General features: G+C 34.6%; 1 protein-coding gene and 2 long non-coding RNA genes across 4 annotated transcripts; 2 read left to right on the top strand and 1 right to left on the bottom strand.

Moving 5' to 3' along the window:
- Positions 1 to 21,142, top strand: Rox8. Its single transcript, XM_965363.4, has 3 exons — positions 1 to 975; positions 3,224 to 3,338; positions 20,212 to 21,142. Exons 1-3 carry the CDS (start codon positions 391 to 393, stop codon positions 20,604 to 20,606), a joined length of 1,095 nt encoding a protein of 364 aa, XP_970456.1. The 5' UTR covers positions 1 to 390; the 3' UTR covers positions 20,607 to 21,142.
- Positions 3,345 to 5,648, top strand: LOC135265652 (uncharacterized). The gene is made up of 4 exons (XR_010333394.1): positions 3,345 to 3,720; positions 3,771 to 4,103; positions 4,154 to 4,905; positions 4,971 to 5,648. It is a non-coding gene; the product is annotated as an uncharacterized LOC135265652 (long non-coding RNA).
- Positions 9,018 to 13,581, bottom strand: LOC135265653 (uncharacterized). Of its 2 annotated transcripts, XR_010333396.1 has the most exons (3): positions 12,966 to 13,567; positions 12,465 to 12,914; positions 9,018 to 12,405 (listed from the first exon to the last, which is right to left on the bottom strand). It is a non-coding gene; the product is annotated as an uncharacterized LOC135265653 (long non-coding RNA). The 2 variants fall into 2 exon arrangements; XR_010333395.1 differs by having other exon boundaries at positions 12,465 to 13,581.
- Positions 21,143 to 21,163: the final 21 nt, after the last annotated feature.

Raw genomic sequence — 21,163 nt, 5'->3', positions numbered from 1 at the left:
GCAGTAGTAGGACACAAAAAAAATTCATTAAACAGTTTATTAAAAAACTGATCCTGGTGTTTCAAATTGCGCGTAGTAATTTTCTGCACCATTTGAAGATCGAAACGAGATAAATTGGCGTGGTTTTGCGGCCGATTGACCGTCCGCGCTCTATGTAAGTGCTTCAGTGGTGTGGGATTTGGGGACATTTGCTTCTTGGCCGTTTTCGAATGACAGCTGTAAGTGTCTGTAGAAAAGTTGGCCATCAGTTTTTGTCCCTTGTTCGCAATCGTTTCGGTCGCGAAGCCCCCTTATGTTGTGTTCGAGGGCGTAGCCTCCCAGCCCCGCTGTATGTGCAATCGGCTTGTGTAGTGTGGAGTAGTGCCGCCCCCAGCCCGTGCCGGCGTCACCATGTCGGACGAGAGCCATCCAAAAACTTTGTATGTGGGCAATCTGGACCCCTCCGTCAGCGAGGACCTGCTCTGCACCCTCTTCTCCCAGATCGGCCCCGTCAAGGGGTGCAAGATCATCCGCGAGCCCGGCAACGACCCCTACGCCTTCGTCGAGTTCACCAACCACCAGTCGGCCTCCACGGCGCTGGCGGCGATGAACAAGCGCCTCTTCCTCGACAAGGAGATGAAGGTGAACTGGGCCACCTCGCCGGGGAATCAGCCCAAGCAGGACACCTCCAACCACCACCACATCTTCGTTGGTGACCTGTCGCCGGAGATCGAGACTGAAACCCTACGAGAGGCCTTCGCTCCCTTCGGGGAGATCTCCAACTGCCGCATCGTGCGCGACCCCCAAACGCTCAAAAGCAAGGGGTATGCGTTCGTGTCGTTTGTCAAGAAAGCGGAGGCTGAGAACGCGATTCAGGCGATGAATGGGCAATGGTTGGGGTCCAGGTCCATCAGGACCAACTGGTCCACGAGGAAGCCGCCGCCGCCGAAGACGGAGAAGGCGGCGCAACGCGCCAAACAGCCCACTTTTGACGAGGTCAGTTTAACCACAAAAGGGCTCAAAAAAGGATTAACCAAATCGCTAATCTTACAAGGAACAGTAGATTATTTAACAAGTAAAGAAAAATCGTGGTTTACTATCGAGTTCTATGTTCTATGTCTTCTCTTTTTTTTATTCAGACGTACAAATTAAATTATATGGTCACAGGTTGCTCTGGTAAGAAATGGGTAATAAATCCGAAATTAAGTTGGTAATGTTAAATACTATTGACGCAAAATCAATCTATGTTACTCAAAATTTGCAATTAAAATCAGTGGTGTGCTGAAAAAAGCATTTTCCACACCGAGGTTGTTTTTTCTGGCAATAAAATCTAGGGAAATTTTTTGCGTTGGTGTCGCTACCGTTGATATAAAACGATGTTTTTTTCAGCTATGAAAAATTACTTATTTTTATTTTTTTGAGTATTTTCTCACAAAAAATATAGTAGTACCTAATTTATTTAGAAAGCAATTTCCTACAATTTATGCAGCAGAATCTGCGCACGTGCTACAAACAATATTGCCCATGTGTAAATATCTTTTTTGTTATTTCAGGAGTGTATATTGTTAAATAACAATGTATTCATATACGTATTGTCAAGAAATGTCGTAGTGAGGAAATGTTGCCAACTGCTGCCTTTTTTTAATTTAAAATTTTATTGCGCACGTGATAGACAAATTATTTGCTCCAGATTTTATAAAATGAATACATAATTTGTTTGGTAAATTTTTGGTTACGTTTTTACACTGGATTTTTTTTTTTCGTAAATTTTTCGATAATAAACCGGTTTCTTTTCATTTTTCAAGAAATTTTGGAAAATCGTTATAACGTGTAGTAAGTCAAGGTTCATTAGATAAGGAAAAAATTAAAAAAAAAACTTTAGTTGTCATATGGGAGTAAAGTTATGTTACCATTTCGATTTTTCTTTTTTCCACGTTTCAGTAGTTTTTTTGCAATATGCAAAATAATTTAGTAAGTCTTTTTATTTTGTTCAGAATGGTTTGGAGAAAAATATAAAATAAAGTATAATTGAGTCAAATAAACGATAATGAAAGCCGCTTCCGTTTGGAAAATTTCAGTGTAATTTTTGGCACACGGCGAAAGTGGAGCAAAAAGATTAGAAAGTTGCAGAAAAAATGAAAAACTGTAGGAATCGTTGACTCATCGAAGAGATGACCGAAGGTCACGACTCACGAGTGCTTGATTATTTAATTAAAATAATGAACTAAAAGTCTAGTTCAGTTATTTGATCAAAAAAAAAATACATTTTTTAAATTTTTATTTTCAAACGAACAGTTCGATTAAATGAATTTACAGAAATATAGTTGGAGATGCCTTTTGCAGGTAAGATTAACAAAAAAAAAGGCTTTAAATTTATACGTACACATAATCTTCTAATCGAAAGAGGACATCCTATCCGCAAATAATTTTATAATTAATTTTCTAACCACTGTTGAGTTTTTCATGAATATGTTTTATCTTTTATCATTCAAAACAATATTATACCTCGTCATTCACAACAAAAATATTGACTCAGAAGTTGTACAATTAATGAACAATGACGCTTATGTAGCTACATTTTACACAATTATTAAAAAAAAAATTGGGACAACAATGAAACGATGATTTTTTAATTTTTAATAAAATTTCACTTAAGAAAAAGAAACATTTTATTTGGTGACCTTTCGTACGTCATACGCTATATTTTGTCCATTTCACAGTCATTTTCTTATCTAATAAATGTGAATTTATATCAGTTTTAACTCAAAACACTCTCAACAACAGTGGATGTGTGTTGTTGTTTTTTTTTTCTGAAATTCATGTTTTATATCAAGTAAATGACATGAGATCGAAAATGAACTGAATTAGAGCAGGCTGTGCCTTCGCAATCTTAGCTACACGTCAAAAATTTAATAAAACTATTACAAAAAGGTGTTTACCACCCAACAAAGTCTTATATACAAAATAATCTAGGTGGCCCTAGATCTCGATCAGTTTTGATGTAATTTGTTACCTCCCGATTTTTTTAATCGAAAGTCGCATCGCTCTTGTAAATGCTTACGTGCTTGATAAATAAATGTTAGCAAAAAAGTTTCATGTAATGTTTGGCTATTGTATCACATTCTTATCTGTTAATTAATGCATAAAAGTCGCGAATGCGACATAAAATTAACAATTGAACAATCGGTGATAAGAGCTGATCTGAAACGGTGGGAAAACGTGCTAAAATGTGTCGTTTTGTCAGGTTTACAACCAGAGTTCCCCGACCAATTGCACGGTGTACTGCGGCGGCTTCACCACCGGCCTCACCGAAGACCTCATGCAGAAGACCTTCTCTCAGTTCGGCGTCATCCAGGACAGTAGATAACGAATGGGGGGACAACACAACACAACCTTGACCTTGAGTTTGACCCCGCCCATTTTCCCTCTCTTTCTTTCAAGGCCACTCGTTCTCTCTCTTACTTTTTCAAGGCCAACCCCTCTACTTCCCCCACCACTTCAAGGCCAAGGCATTATTGGACCTTGATGTTTTCAAGGTCAAGGTCCCCACTTTTGCAAGGCCAACAACTCCTCACTCATTCAAGATGAATCGCGCAATTGTCCTTACTCATTTTCCACCCCAAACTGTATAAAAGGTAATGTGTTGTGTTGTGTAACACAGTTCTTGTGTATATCAGTGTATAACAAGAAATTCTTAAAAAATGGAACCCATCAGAAAAAGTTCTATTTTTAATACTCCTGGTAAGTTTAATATTTTTTTAGTAGTTTAGTTGGAAATAATTTTTTTTCAGAGGATATTATTATTTGTCCATACGACAAAAACCACGTTCTTCTTTGGTTTCGGCTCGAAAGGCACATTTGGAAGTGCCATCGGGCCGATAAAGAAAAGCAAAGGGCCTCAAGTAAAGTGATGGTGCAAGAAGAAGAAGAGGAGAACTGGGATCATTTTAATGAGCCCAGCTACCTCGACTTCCTGAGGAGTAAAAGGAAACATGTCATAAAACAAAGGGCCTCAAGTAAAGTGATGGTGCAAGAAGAAGAGGAGAACTGGGATCATTTTAATGAGCCCAGCTACCTCGACTTCCTGAGGAGTAAAAAGAATCATAATGCCTTAAATTAAAGAAGTAAGTTTTATTGAATCTTTTTCAACAGTAATTTATTGTGAATTTTTTAGGGCCGGGGTTCTTTCGTTAAAATAGTGTAGAATAAGTTTAGCTAAGTAGTAGTAGTAGTTGTAGTAAAATGTAAATATTATTGTATAAAAAAAATAAAAGTTGTAAAAAAAAGCTACATGTTTTTATGTACACCTATTTCAACCTACTGATACAAGTAAGTGTGACCAGCAAGCAGAGTCGCTCCCTGTTTCAAGACCACTCATTCCCTCTTTATCTTTGATGTTTTCATCTCACTTTTTCTCATTATTTCACTTTTTCAAGGCCACAATATTGGTGCATTTTCATTCAAGGTTAAAAAGTGGGGGTATAGTTAATATATAGAATTTAGTACAAGTTTGATAGCAGTCAGTACTGATTTAATCCTCCGAGAAATAAGAATATAAAAAAGTGCATATATCTGTGTTAATGTCTAAGAGTATTCGCTGCTGGGTCATGGATGTATTGAATCGAATCGCTCGATGCGGACAGAAGCCCATTTTAAAAGCTGGTGAGCTAGAGTTGAACACAAGATTCCGCATACATAATATTAGACGCACAAAGTCTCTGTTCGGAAATTCAGTGCTTGTTGAGTTGGACAATTATGCAGTGTTTCTGCCGAGAAGAATAAGTGATTATTTGACTGAGGAGAAAATTGATGAGTTATTACGAGATCCACGTCCACTATATTTAATATATTTGGGAAAAGAAGATGCTAGAAACCCGACATCTGCACATTGTTTTGAGTTTCAACGTGTGGATGATGAAATATTAGGTGAGTGAACATAATGTAAAATGGAGGATGAAAAGAAATTAAAGAAATGTATATTTCATTTACAGTTAACGAGGGTGCCGAAGAGTAGGATGAAATTATCGGAAAAAGACTTATGTGTGTGAAGTAGTGTGCGTTTTGTGCTAGTGATAGTTTCTTAAAATAAATAAATAAATAAAAAATCATGTGTCTAGACGATGGACAATATGAAAAAAGTTTATACGAGTGTTTTGATAAAAGACTGTTATCATATAAGAACTGGGTACATTCATACCCATCTCCATGGAGTTTAGCAAAAGCGGGATTGTTTTATATTCAAATATCTGATTGTACCCAGTGTTTTGTTTGTGGAGTAATAATTTCACGATGGGAAAAAAGTGATGATGCGTTTATGGAGCATAAAAAACATTCTCCAAAATGTGGATATGTGAAATTGCTTTCCACAGACAAAACTACAATTCAAAAATTCAAATTAGTTACTAAAAATAGCATTGTTGTAGTTTTATTTTTTTTTATATTTGTATTCATGTATTATTTATGTGCGTCTTCTTATGCATAGGTATGCAGACTTGTTAACCTTGATCAGTGTCGGGCGCGCGCCAAAGGCGAGGTAAAAATCAAGAGGCGTCTTGATTTAATTAGTTTATAATTAAATAAGTGGTAGAATAATATGGAGGATTTATAATAGATTTAAGGATATTTAATGTACTACCTATAATATTGATGAAATAAAGTGTTTTAATCGATTCCTTATAGTTTATTTTATTAAAAAAACAATTCATAATAATAATAATTATCTATGTAATATCCGATGAATTAATCCAAGAGTTATGAGTTTTATCCATTCCACTCCACTTGACGAATAAACGGTTACCTTTCTTTCGTAAAACTTTCTCAACGAGATATACATTCGGATATTTAACTTTTTGTAATTCTTCAGTGTAGAAACCTCCTCGTATTGTTTCTCCAGAAACATCTTGTAGCAAATAAGTTCTAGGATTAGTATTTTGAACCTTCGAAACTGTAAATACTTCATTACTCCAATTTGGGGTGTACCCTTTCTTAAAAAGATGTCGATGTTTACTAATTCGAACAAAATCACCAACTTTAAATTTGGGTTTATAAATGTCCATTGTTTTAAGATGACTATAAACTTGATCCAAAACTTTGCGTTCGTTTTTCTTATTTATTGAAATCGGTTTTAAACCAGTAGTCTTATGTCTGGTATTATTGTATTTTTTTATTATGTCAGGTAAAATGTTTATCCAGTTGTAGTGACCTTGCACCGAAAATTCTTTATACATCATTCCCTTGATTGTTCGATTCACGCGCTCGACGACACTACTTTTTAAATTCGAATAAGAACTGTAGTGATTAATTTTGTATTTATTCATTAATTGTTGAAAATGTTTATTGTAAAACTCCTTTCCCAGATCTGTTTGAATGTTTTTAGGAACGTTACGTCGAGTTTTTAAAATTTCACTCATTGCATTTACAACACTTAAAGCCGACTTATTCTTTAATGGAACAGCCCATACAAATTTAGAAAAAACATTGATAACCATTAAGATATACTTAAAGCCTTTATTGACGCGTGAATATGGTATCATTTCAACCAGATCGAGTTGCAATAAATCATTTAAACCTTTCACTATCACACGTCGTCTTTTAAAGTTCACTCTCGCCGGTGCATGTAGTTCATTAACAACTTGACGCTTAATATTTAAATCACTACGCTTCATGGTGGATTGGTACTTTTAAAACTATTTCTATATATATCGGTTTAGCTTCTGATGTTTTGGGTCCATATTTAAATGATAGTTTGTCACCTTCACGTAAAATTTGACCAATTAAATTCGTAGTTTGTTTCGAATTAATTAATGCAATCCACCCGCTCGATGGACTACCATGTACAGACGTAATCGTTGCTTCTTTTAATGGGAAAATATAATTCGTACCAATATTAAATAATACAAAAAGTTTTTTAGCTGGATCCAGTGTCCCAAAGAGTGAGATTGTGGTATATGAGAAAGATTTGACACGTTGTAAAGTTGTCCGAATTCTGTGTTCACTAATGTGTTCACCAAATTTATCTAATGTCATATTCTTGTCTATTGAATGAATAAAGTATGTAGAAATACTAACTATAAAATATAATGTGTTTGCAATATATACAAGTCGTCTCTAAATTATTAACGAATTATTTTCGATTCACGCAATTCTGTTATGATGCGATTGATTTCATTCATATGATTATTATTACCAGCTACTGTCGATGATAATAAAAGACGTAGTCTATTTACGAGTGTGTTGGGATTTTTGTAGGGAACAAATTCTAAATTTTTATCTGTTAAAGCCAATGTGCGAAGAATACCACCACCCTTAACTCTTTTTGATATTGGTTGGATACTACTTGTCGGAGTTGATTGTTCATGACCTTGAGCCTGCAATCGTTGTATTGCAGGTATGTTGCGAAGTCGCGGATACTGTTTACGTGCTGGTGGTACGAGAATTGAAAGACTACTACTGCGGCTTCGTTGCTGGACAGGAGTCGATTGACCTTGATCGGCATCAAGGCTTTCTTCAGTATCACTGTAAAATGGCGGCGACTGAGATGCACGGTGTTCCTGAAGTGGCTGTCTCGAGAAATGTCGAATAATTGTTTTATATTTGTTCCCTACATTACCCAGAATTTGTGCATTTGGTTTATAGTTTTTTCTGTCTGCATTGGTTCGAATGACAATATTTCGATAAGTTTCTAAATCTGATTGAGTATAATTAGTTGGATTTTTTTTAAATAATAATTCATACAATCCAGGTGTATCAGGATAAGCTACATTTTGAACGATTACATGATCGTCTTTGAAATCAATTTCAGAATTGCCAATAAAAAATTTATTTGCCTCGGTTCCATGTCTCACACCATATTGATGATCAAATTTGTTTTCTGTGTTAATAATCATATCTTCAATGTACTGTCGAGGTAAACCGGTCCATTGTTTAAGAAAATGGCGAAATGCATCGGTTTTTGACAAATTTATTAATGTTTCTTGCAACTTTCCAATGGTCACGTTCCTGAGTGACTCTCCCTCCTCTCTGGGTGTGCTAGCAGTCGCATGTTGTCGCATTAAACTGAATCGTGGATCGAGCGATGTAGTACTACGGCTTGTAGTCGTTGACTCAAAAAGTCGCTTCGCCTCCGGTTGTTTGATCTCATGATGAATTGATATTTTTTCCTGTTTTGGGACAACTTCGCGTTCATGTTTAATTTCAGAAATTAAACTTTTTATTGGATCGGTTAGAGGTTGAATGTGGGTTGCGAAACGTCTTTGCGAACTTGCAATGTGTGAAGATAATGATCGTACTTTTTGTTTAACGTGTCGTCTTGCCTTATCCAGCTCTAAAGCTAAACGTTTATCCATGTCGATCGTCGACTAATAAATAAATCTTTGACAAACATTTACATTTATATTTTAATGAACTGATCAAAACCGTTACGATAACGCCCATTGTCTTGTTCAGCATCCTTATCAATAGTAACAAATCCATACGGTTTTTGCCAACACTGTGAACACATTTTCTGAAAGGTTTCAAATGACATATCTGTACCAACGTGATCATTAAAAATATGTTTTAAATTTAATACATCCTGAGGAAAGATAATTATAAAATTAGCATTATCACGAATTAATTGTTTCTGAATGGAAGAATACGTTTGGCTTATAAATATACAATCGATATTATAATGCCTACCAAAGCAAAAATAATCACGTATTATATTTTGGTTACAAGTGACTACATCATCAAATATTATTATGGAATAGGGTTTGATTTCTTTAGGAGGGGGAATTTCGGCACCATCTTCATATTCATAGTAACCGACTTTATCGAGAGGTGCCAGAACCGATTTTAAAAATTGATATTTTGGTTGTTGTAGCGTTTTTGAAAATAAGTAAATGTCTGTGAAGCGTAATCCATTTGGATGCAGCAAGAGACTTAATATCACATTTGTTTTTCCACATCCAGAACGTCCAACCACTAGTCCTCTTTTTACACTATTATTGAATAAAGTATTATGTTTAGGAAACTGTTGATAGGGTACACAAACTGAATAGTCGTGATTAGAAATTTTTAATAAATCTTTTTGTTGCACAAGTTTCATTGTTGACTTACAAAATACAAATAAAAATACTTTACACATTACATCAATTATAAATACATAATAATAATAACTATGTAGTATAAATAAATGGTTACATATCGTTACATATCTACAATAAGGTAAAATTCAATCAGTGGGTTCCACATATTTTTGCAATTCTCTAATTAGAGAATCTAAATTTCGATCTCTATCAATATCGTAATGTCCCCAGGCTAATGTATCAATTGAATTACCTAAAATGTATCGTTTATCATCGAAATTAGACAGTGCTATTTTATTCCTTAATTCGGTATACATATTATGTAAATAAGATTTGAAAACGTTCATAACACAGAAAACTGATGAAGATGAAGGATTTGTTGCAATTGCCCGATATTGTAACAGTGTTAGAGATTTATCAATTACATGTTTACTTACACCTTTAGCCTTTTTAATTAAATCATTCACTGTTTGCACACAATATGCTTTGGCACCGGTGCCATAAAGTAGTACAATTGGTACACCAGCATACTCATCTTTCATTTTACCGATAACAGACACAGTTTTAGGAATATCATGAATATTATTCTCGGGATAATTTGAAGTATCAAACCGATCGATATTCTGTTTAATATCATTATATACGTTTTCCGTATAAATTTCTAAAATTAATGAATCCGTATCCGTATACAAAAGCTGTACATTATTTCCATACTTAACTTTAAGGAAATTATAAAAAAAGTCATACATTAAAGTTTTTGAAATTTCCAATATACTGAATCCTACATAAATAGGTTTATCATACGTTACTTGAACTTTATTCATTTCTATTGCAACTAAATTTTCAGTAAAAATAGAACAATTTTTAAATTGTGGTTTGGCTATCCATGTCTCTGCTCCATACTTGTGACCGTTTTTTTTCCAATGTGTAGCCAGTTTAATATCTACCCGATTATCGACATTTTCCATGGTTTTTCCATACACACTATTATTCATGAGTTTAAATAAATCTTTTTCAAACTTATTTTTAGTCTGATTTCGTAATTTCGTATTTAAATCAATATATGGTTTGAGCCATGACGATTGATTGAATTTTAGTACTCTATGAATTTTTGTCAATTCTAGTCCATTTTGTAGAGCTTGTTTTAAATTTCGATAGTGTATTATGTAGTTTGTTTTAGCACATAGATTTGGAATGAGTTTAGCACATTTTCCGTTTGGTGGAATTAAATTTTCAGGTAGAAATGGCATATCATTATGAGAGTTGTGTAAATGATGAGGATAAGAGATATCTACTTCAAGGACATAACCTTCAGGTGTGGTATCAGTCAAATCCATAATACTAAGTGAATTAATTTCGTCTTGCGTTAGCCAAGTAAATCCACCTAAAGGGAGTACTTCACTCATAGCCCAACCATAGAGATTTGTTGCATCGAGGTATAAAATGTATGATGTCGGTTTCGAAGGGTCATAATTTGGAAGAAATTTATTATTTGCTTGAGCCGCTCGTTTAACACATGTACTAACTCCCCCACGAATCCCTTTTTTGAAAAAATGCAACATATCTATATCAGTCAATAATTCTAATTTTACATGGGTAAATTTAAGCATAGCATTCCAACTAAGAGATGGTGCAGTCACGTAATGTGCTGGATCAAGTTCATAATGCTTAAGGCACATGTTTCGAAAATTCTCAAAGACATCAGCTAATAGCAAAATATCACTTTTTAAATAGAGATCAGAATATTCGCCTAGAGTCTGACAATGGAATGTATTCCATACGGTATTAGCTCGTTGATAATCATCTTCAGAAATATGCTCATCGCGAAGTTTATCGTAAAAATCAATTTTTTGTGGTAATTCCGTGAGATCTAATTTAGAAAAATCATCGATAAATGAATATGGAAAAACCCCTTTCTGTCTAATTAACTGAAATTCTCTGTCAACGGGAAAGTATCGTTTTACTTCCATACATTGAGCATCATCCAAGGCTGCTGCCAGTTTTTCTAATGAACATGTCAAAAACTGAAAACTATCTATAAAACGCAAGTGTAAGTGCTCCTTGACTATTCGATTGTTTGAATTTAGATATTCGCCTACACAAATTTTTTTCGAAAATGTAATATATTTCTCTTTAGTTTTACCAAGAATATTAATTTCACTTTCTTCAAGGGCCAACTCTTTAATGAATAAGTGACTATCATAATTTGTTAAATTATGAAATACTATCGGAATAAAATTTGGAATTTGAAAATTCAAGTTACAATTACTGTGCGCAGCGGACCTATAACGACCCGTTAAATGACAGTGATCTTTTACTTTAATATCATTCTGTTGAAAAGGTTTTTGACAAATATGACATTCCGTTGCTGTAAGATAATCAAACTCTTCTTGAATAGTTAATGGAAGCATTGGTTGTACAATACTTAAATACTTTTTATAAATCTCTATCAAATCTATTTCTAATGCTGTAATAAAGTCAACCACAGATGACTGTCCTCGAAAACTTTGGAATTTAGATAATTGATCGTTATATGAACATTTAATGTAATATGCACATGAATATGGTTGATGGAGAAAAGTTTTTATCGAAAATGATTGATTTGGATTTGGTGCAACTGTACTCATAGGTTTCAATAAACATTCGAAATCAGCATAAACAATAAATGGGATAGTCATTTTATGATGATAATTTTGAAATTCTAATACATTAGCGGGAACATTATAACCAAATCTATTTGTTATTAATTCATTATTTGGGATTCTAGCATAAAGTTTTCCACAATCAGTCGAAGAATGTCTATCTAATAAAGCTTGGGTTGTGAAATATTGTAGACATCCATCACAGAAAAATTTTGAATGATGATGTTTTGAGAGTTGGGAAGATACTAAACGTGGCAAATTAGTTATTGTACAGTAATGTTGATTACCATCGTTATCACTCAACAATAATAAATTTATGTGTACCGGTTTCTTAAAGTTTGTAAAATATAATGGTCCCACAATTTCAAATTTTACCTTATTGTTTACATAAAGTAATTCAAGTCCGTAAACATTAATAGAGACATTATTTTGACTTTCAAATTTTGCAATACTATCCAGTTTTACAGGAAATTCAATACCTTGGAAATTAAAAAGTGTCGACCAATGTGGATATGAACTGGGTAAATGTTCTGGTCCCATAGGTAGACACACTGCTGCTACGACACTCCAACCAAAACAATGAATATCCTGATTTTGAACATTAACTATTGCCCTCTTCATTTTCACGCTTGGCGGTAGTGGGATATACGATGAAGCTTTCAATGGATTGTAATAGTTTACATTTAATTCTAAATGTAAGATTTTCACAAGTGTCCAGCCTAAAACAAAGAAGCAAAAAAATAATTGTATTATAAAGATTTTTACAATATATAACTACCTGAATCTCGTTCCAAAAAATCCATCATTTTTTGACTAATAACTTCTTGAAAGTCATGCAACATATTCCTAATATTCGTGCCTAAAGTGACAATTCTGTTAGTAGTATTGAAAGATTTTACATCAAATATATTTTTTGACTCAATGGTATACAATCCAAATAATTCCAAATTTATTTTGATTGTACTAAATTTTTCAATTTGTGAAACAATAAGTCTAAGTAATTTATTGTGAATTTTATCCATAAATTCATTTAAATCGATATAATGGCCCTCATCACAAATCCTATATGAAGCGATGCGTGATTTAAATGCACTGCTGAGTGCAAACACCCCATCCTCCAAGGGAGTACTTTGACAATTATTTCTATGCTGTCTACTTCTCTCATGGGCCGTAATAAGCTTTGGAGCAATTTCTTGATTACATGTAACGCACATATAATTGTTGCTAGCTAGAAAAGAAAAATTATTGAAAAATAGAGTACCTATTAGTTAAAACTTACCAGTTGAATGACATATTTCTGTTTTTTTGGCGGCCGGTCCTCCATTTTCCTGTTTTTTGACCACTTGACAATAGAGCTTTTCGTGGCGTAGTCGTGATTGACGGGTTGTAAATTGTTTATTACAGTTTTCACAGTGATGCATTTTCTTATGAAAATATAAATCAATAAATTAAACAGGTTACTAACAAAGTTTAATTATAAATTTGCTGCCTTCTGTTACTATCTTTGAATGACTTTTATTTATACTATATAAATATATATTTTTTTGTGTTCAGAGATAGGTATCCAGCAAGACCTCGAGGAGGAGCAGCATGCTTGCCATCGTGTTGTAGGTAGTATGATGTTAAAATTTGGAAAATCGCGTTCGAATTAAATGTACTTGATATGATTGTGGGATGGAAATAGGATTTATTAATATTAATTATTAATATTAACATCATTAATATTAATATTAATATTATAATTATTAATAATTAATATTAATGGCGACTTTCGCGAACGTCTACGAGGCTTTCTAGGGCGCCGACGCCTCCTTGATCGTGAGTGAGGGGGAGTGGGTGGAATGATGTCATCGTCGTCGTCATCGTCTCCACCCTCCACCCTATTCTCAATCCTATTATTTTGTTTGCCCTAGAATGGGTGACAATTGAGAGGGTTGAATGATGTCATTTTCAACATCCATCTCTTCACCCTGCCTCCTCTCTTCAACCCACGGCTCTGCCAGTGCGTCAATGACAGATGGTTGTTGCATGTCATTGACGCCCTGTGATAATATTATGGGTGACGGTGGTGGTGAAGGTTGTGGTGACCGAATGATGTTATTTTCGGTCTCTACCACCACCAATCTCTCTGGCAGAACATCATTTTCCTCAATAATCGGTGAATTGGGTTGAGGGGGATGTTCAACGTTACCATTGATAATGTTTTCCACCTCAACCCAAGGCTCCGATAAGGCGTCAATGATGTCCTGCGATATTATCATAGGGGGTTGAGTTAATACCGCGGGTGCCGCTTCAGGAGATATTGGTGTAACGGGGCGGGTAAACACTGGCTCAACGAAGGGGCTTTGTGGTGGTAGTGGTGGACTGGGAGAGATTGGGGGTTCTTCCACCACGACCATATCATTATCAAATACATTTAACTCATCGGTAATCGAATTATTGATGGGACAAGTTCCTTCATCCACAACCGGATTGGACACCGCCTCGTCTTCGTTAATAAACTGGTCTATTAAGGTCAACGAGATGTCGTCCGAATAATCATTTTCAATACCATGTTGAGCCAGGTATTGCGTGAATGGTAAAGAAAACGATAATTCACTATCAGGTTGTGATAAAGGAATAACCATAGAATCATCATCATCCTCATCAACGATTTGAACAATATTAGCAACAGCGTGATTAGCTAATTGCTTCTCTTTCACACTTAACTGACTACATTCAATCTCATCCTCTTCAAAACAATCTTCCCTCAAAGATTGACTTAAAGACGACTTGGCAAATTGTTCAAATTGTGTCTCATCATTTTTGATTAATTTTGAATAAGTAGGTCTAATAATTACATCAGAAACGATATTGATTCTAGGTTTATCCCTATTAAAACCACTACGGTTTTGATAGGGATTTGCAACTTTTCCCTTCAATACTTTAAATAATAACTTTGATGACTGGTTACTTACAGTTGTCCTAGTTGAGGGACCGGGACACTGACAACACTCGTCACCATGAGTGCACGGTTTAAAATTAGCAAAATAATTTGAACACATTATTTCGTACACAGACTACCTGTACAACACAGAATGAATTTCTGCATTCACTCTCTGCACATTTATAAATTGTTAAAAGCTCCCGTCAAGGTCAACTTCTTTGTATGCACTTACTGCAACTACATTGGTGTATTCCATCAAGGTTAACATATAGACACAAAAAAATGTAAAAAGAAGACCTATGTAGACAGGATGGAGTGTAACCGCCTGTTTCAAGGACATCGTTAACCTGTTTAATTTATTGAAAAAATGAGAAAAATCACTCATATCCACTGCAATAATCAACTCTTTTTTTATAAATAAAATGAATTTTTTTGGGTGGTGTATAAGGATTATTGAAAGTGTAAGGGAGTGGTAAATATTATGAAAAAAATACAAATGTTTATAAATCTATAACATTTATTTATAAATACTACAATTAATTAATTCAATTAATATTCCATATCATTACAAAAAATATTTTTTGAAGAGTTTGTATTTTCAAAATTGCTTCTCGATGATTGTTGATAATCATTATTAGTATTATGGGATAAAGTTGAATCAAAATAATTCCCATTTCCGCAATCAAAACTCCTCCAAGAATATTCACGATGTGGAAGACATCTTCGTAAATGTCGTCGAAGATGTTTTACTTTCAGGCGATGTCCTGGATTATTACGACACGTTATCCAACTCTCTTGATCCATGATTACTAATAGACTGATGAGTTGAGATTATTTACACAATGTTTTGTACACTTTTAACGAAATGTTTGTTTTAAAAAAATACATTATGTAGACTGCAATATGCGTTATCGTTCAGATGGTACATGCATTTAACTTTATCGGCGTGTAATGTTGGTTGTTGTGGAAATTCAATAACTTGTTTATGTGTATATTTTTTCAAAAATTCGGCTTTTTCTTTTCCTTTTACGTAAATTTTGTCAACATCCTTCAACACATTGTTTATAACTTGTACGTGTTTCCAATATGGAATATGTCCCATATTCCAGTCAATACAATGATAATTCTTCATTAACCATTTTACTTGTTTTTCATCTTGAGGATTCAAGAGTTGTGAAGGGAAAGGGGGTTGAAAAACATAGTGTGCGAGTTTGTCTCCTCTTAAAGCAGCCAGTTCTTTAACTATAAACTTTTTTCCAATTTTGTAACCTTGAACGTCTATAATCACTTCGTTCTCCATCACTATTAATATTAATTTAGACTTGTTTTACAGATTTTGTCAACGGTGTATATGTAAAGGCTCGATCACTAATGACTAATGCATATGCGGTGGTTCCCTCACTTATACCGGTGTCTGTATCAAATTCAATTCTCAGTGCAATAGACTGTGTTTGTAAACCAGTTTTTTGCATCGAACAATCAATTATGATTAGTGGATAACTGTCGAAAAACTGTGTAGGTGTAATGTGTGTTTCTTTTTTATCTGTATAATAGTATCGGGATCTAAAGTTTGTAAACATTTCATATAATATACCGAAATGGTGTTTTTTATATGAAATATTTAAATTTTCATACGGATATCGTTCATTATTTAGAAATACTCTCATATTGGTTATATCGCCTCTATCAAATTTACTCATATTTTTATCAAGTTGTCCTTCTCTATTGCTTTGAAGGCCAAAGATAATATAACGAGGTGTTTCAAATTTTGTAGAGATTTTCACAGGCCAACTACACTTTGTAGTATTTGTAAAGAGTGGCAGCGAATGAAGTTCCCAGCTTCTGTATGGTACTGCAATTTCTTTATCTTTTTCAATGGTTTTTGTCAATTTAACCTCTTCCTTAAACCGGGCACAATATGTGGAACTAGCCATGCAATTTTATCAATTACAACTCGTGCTTTCTCATTTGTTGTACAAATTAATGCATTGACATCACTATTACTACGAATTAATATTAACTCTTGCGGTATGTTTAGCATTATATTTTTATAATCTTCTGCAAATCCTAATAGTCGATTTAATGGGATACATGCTTGAAAATATCCATCTATAGGTTTAGTGGCTTCTTCATTTAGATCCCAACCAGACATTGTTAATTTCAGACTTTCACTTTGATTTAATGATGCCAGATTTTTCATAGTTGTTGTAATACCTGGCTTTGTGTTTGTATCTACAGTTACTCCACTTACTTCATACCGTATTTCACTAAACAAAAAAGCGACACCATTATTTACAAACTTGGTTTCTGTTGCTGGTACAGTTTTATTGGTTGTCGCGTCGGTTTTAACCAATTGTCCCTCAATTAAAATTAAACTATCACATGGTAGTGTACACAAATCTTCTTGTAAAGGAATTCGAATTTCATCCGTGTTTTCATATCTGGCTGTATATGCCTCATGACTTTGAAATTTGTAACCTACCACACCTTCATCCCACTCAATACCCTTCTCAATATCGAACATTTTTTATGTGTATATTCAAATCCTAATGATTTTAGAAACAGTTTATTTTTATTACTTAATTGTTGCACGGTTCGTTTCGTACTAACTGTTTTTCTACACTTTTGTTGCTTTTTATATGAGTCAGTTCTAAAACTAATACCCATTTTCTTCTTTCTTCTGCAAATGTAATCCAACTGTTACAGTCTCTTGTTGAAAATTGACCAACTTTTCATCTTGATCTATTATTTTAAGTGTAATATTTCTGATAGTTTTAACACTAATGGGTAGGTAAATCACATGATCTGGTGACTGTACTATTTTAAATCCAGGTGGAACGTTTGGAAAAAATTGATAAATTATGTGTACAGGTTCTCCATTTTTAAAACTTCCAATTGTAATATTACATTCAATCATAATCGAATTAAGTTTCATTATGTCTGCAATATTGTCCGAATCTTTTCCAACATTTTTCGGAACTATTTGACTATTAAATCCCAACACTGGTCCGATAGTATTTGGTTTGGTAAAGTCAACATCTTTTGTTGCTTTGATATGTGTATGTAATGTATTATTGTTTGCAGTAATATATAAGAGGTCATTACTGAATTGTTTTTCAATTACATGTTGTAAATAGTTGTTTATATCGGTTAATTGATAACAACCGGTCGGTATTTTAAATTCGACATCCCCGAAAAAGAATTTATTATTTTCTTCATCAATATTCGGTATACTGTTGTAGACTTCAAAATTTGTAACACCCAGTTCATAGACACCATCACTAACATCAATCGGTGGATTAAAGTCAGCACTTAGTATCGCTGATTTTCCTGTTAATACAAACAGCATCTTTGATTCGACTAAACTTATAATTTGCATGTGTGTCTATATAAAAACTTTAAACATAATTGTCCACAATTATATGAACCCATTTTCTGATATCCATCATAATTGTATGTAATGTTATTACCATCATTATCACTTTTGAAATAATTGATAATCTCTGTTGGAGGTTTTAAATTGCCCATACTATCAAAGTATAATATATTATTTTTATTTTTTACATATGCTGTCCAATGAGTTCCACTATTTTTTTCTTCATCTAAATTTATAATTCCTGTTTCATTTTTATGTATAAGTTTCGGTAATTTATTACGCATATATACACCTCTAAAATTTGGAATTTGTAATAGTCGAGCAAACTTTATTATTTCAATATTAGTGAGGGCGTGACGTGGTAATTTTACTGGGAGTTTTTTTTCTGATACCATTTATATGGACCAATGTAAAGACCTTTCCCTTTAGTTTTTCCTACACCTTTACCGCTACTCATTTCCATTGCTTTATTATGTCGCATAGTTTCCTCCAACATTTTTTTATCTACCGAAGCTTTATTTACAGCAGTCGCTATCCCTGCAGCTCCTCCTCCTAAAGCGCCTAGAGCACCTAATAGTGGTAATAGGAATGGTAAAAAACCACCATATTTAGGAGCAACTAGAATTCGTTGTTTTTTTGTCTTCTTTTTTTTACCCTTTTTACTTTTAGCTCCCATTCCGAATTTTACTTTGCCTTTCATTATACCAGCAATTGCTAATGCAGCTGCTTTTTCCCCAAACGATGCGTCTTTTGCTTTTAAACGTTCAACTGCTTTACTTAATAATAACTTATCTGCTTCGTGTCGTTTTTGCAAATTAGTTTCGTTGGCGTACGATATATCGTGTTCTTTACAAGCCTGATCTAATTTATTTCTACCACTATGTCCAAGTGCAATTCGTTCTTGTAATTTGGTTCCAGGGCCACAAAACTGATAACCCGGTATATGTAATTCAATGGGTAATTTATTTATTAATTTATTTATTAGACCCCAACCTCTCTTTGTCAGAGTTGAATCAATACTATGTTGAGAATCACAAGTCTGTTTATTATATAACTTCATTTATTTACTTTTATCCATACACCAAAAGAACAATCTAGATACTAATTTAATCTAAGGTTACAAGTTGTTTATATCTAATTTCTACTCTTATTAACTAACTAACATTCTATACCACTATCACAGCTACTTGATGAGTCGTCAGAATCATAGTCATCAGAATCATAAAACATCATTTGTCGCTCTCTACTAAAATACCATATTTTAACAGTCATTTTGTTTATTAAATTATTTCCACACAACTGAGAATTCTGTCCTATTACTGTATTACACCAAAAACACTTGTAGTTTAACACTGAAGTCACATGTAGATGACAAATATGTGAAATCTCACTGCCATAATCTTCACACATTTCAAACAAAAGAATTTTCTGTTACTACAGTCCTTTGGAGACAGGCAAAAGAGCATGTAGCAGTAAGGATCTGAAAACATTTAAAACTTAATTTCTACAAGTACATACAATTTCATATTACATACCATTGTCAACTTCCATTATGCTGATTTAAGTTAGTGGTATATAGCTATAATTTTTTGGGCATTTTCCGGATCCACTTGGCTAGCTGTGTAGCACGGAGTTTTACACTTATGACAAAGGAAACCATATTTTCTAAGTAACTCTTTAAATTCTTCTTCATTACAAGTAATGTCAATACTTAAAGAATTATTCCACCCATCTGGATTAATAATAGAAATGTCCTTAGTACTACACTGTTCACACACAACCACTCTATTAAAGAAACGTTCCCAACCACCTTCCAAAGATATGTGTCCTAACTGGTTGTGGAAACACGTTTCTTCCACTATTATGACACCTTCACAAGTAAAACGATACCACATTTTTTTACTACTTTAATATTGAGAAATACTTATTAGATACTGTTTTTGAATTTGTATTGAATTCTATATATATTAGCTGCAGTGACCTTGAATGATAAATAAAGAGGGAAGTTGTTGGCCTTGCAAAAGTGGGGACCTTGGCCTTGAAAACATCAAGGTCCAATATTGCCTTGGCCTTGAAGTGGTGGGGGAAGTGGGAGGGATTGGCCTTGAAAAAGTAAGAGAGAGAACGAGTGGCCTTGAAAGAAAGAGAGGGAAAATGGGCGGGGTCAAACTCAAGGTCAAGGTTGTGTTGTGTTGTCCCCCCATTCGTTATCTACTCAGGACATCCGAGTGTTCAAGGACAAAGGCTACGCCTTCATCAAATTCGCGACCAAAGAATCAGCAACGCACGCCATCGAAACAATCCACAACACCGAAATCAACGGTCAAATGGTCAAGTGTTTCTGGGGCAAGGAGAACGGGGGCATGGGCGCGGACCCGGGCGCCGCCATGACGTCGGGCGGGGCGGCGGTGGCGCCGGGGGCGCAGGCCCAGCCCTACTCGTACGGCTACGGGGGCTACTGGTACCAGGGCTACGGGGGCTATCCCTACCCCTACCAGCAGTACCAGTACCAGCAGCAGTACTGCATGATGCCCCAGCAGGGCCAGTGGGCCTCCGCCCAGCCGGGGGGCGGCCAGCAGCCCAACGTGCCGGTGATGTACAAGTACCCGTCACAGTGATGAGGACGAAACCGTGGCGGTCTGACGTGCAGTGACTTGGTTTTAGTTAAGAGACTCGGTGATTACATATTTGGATATGTAGTTGTCATCAGCGCACTTTGGTTGGTTCTTCAGACGTGGGTGTCGCGCCGCTCATAGAATTATTTTTTCATACTACATATTTTTGTATAGTTGCGTTTCGATGCGTTTTGTCTCTTTTGTATATAGTAGTTGATGTCAAAGTGCGATTGGTGCGCTCGCTCGCTCGCTCGCTCTTAAACTGATCATATGCGTGATACAATTTAGTTGTCTTTTTTGTGGCAAGGAGTGACTGGGACTGGACTTCGGCGGTCGTGACAATTAAAACAGTTACTGTAGATGATTATGTATAATTAGGTTAGACAAACACATTGTAATCATTAATATATCACGTTTATCTGAGTAAATGATTTTATGATGATACGCATGATTGGTCTTTCCAACTGAATAAGACAGATTTTATAACAAAAAAATAATTATGTATATGCTAGTTGTTAATAAAAACTTCAGGTCTGGGACGCATTTCTTTACTTTCACAG

Source organism: Tribolium castaneum, chromosome 3 (assembly GCF_031307605.1).
Source record: "Tribolium castaneum strain GA2 chromosome 3, icTriCast1.1, whole genome shotgun sequence".
In the NCBI taxonomy this organism is placed as follows: domain Eukaryota; kingdom Metazoa; phylum Arthropoda; class Insecta; order Coleoptera; family Tenebrionidae; genus Tribolium; species Tribolium castaneum.
This window is presented reverse-complemented; position numbering and strand designations above follow the sequence as displayed.

Excerpts from the sequence above, each read along its gene's own strand:
- Rox8 (XM_965363.4), top strand. The coding sequence starts at position 391 with ATGTCGGACGAGAGCCATCCAAAAACTTTGTATGTGGGCAATCTGGAC. Across the intron at positions 976-3,223 it reads AACAGCCCACTTTTGACGAG|GTTTACAACCAGAGTTCCCC; the intron begins GTCAGTTTAACC and ends TCGTTTTGTCAG. Across the intron at positions 3,339-20,211 it reads GTTCGGCGTCATCCAGGACA|TCCGAGTGTTCAAGGACAAA; the intron begins GTAGATAACGAA and ends CTACTCAGGACA.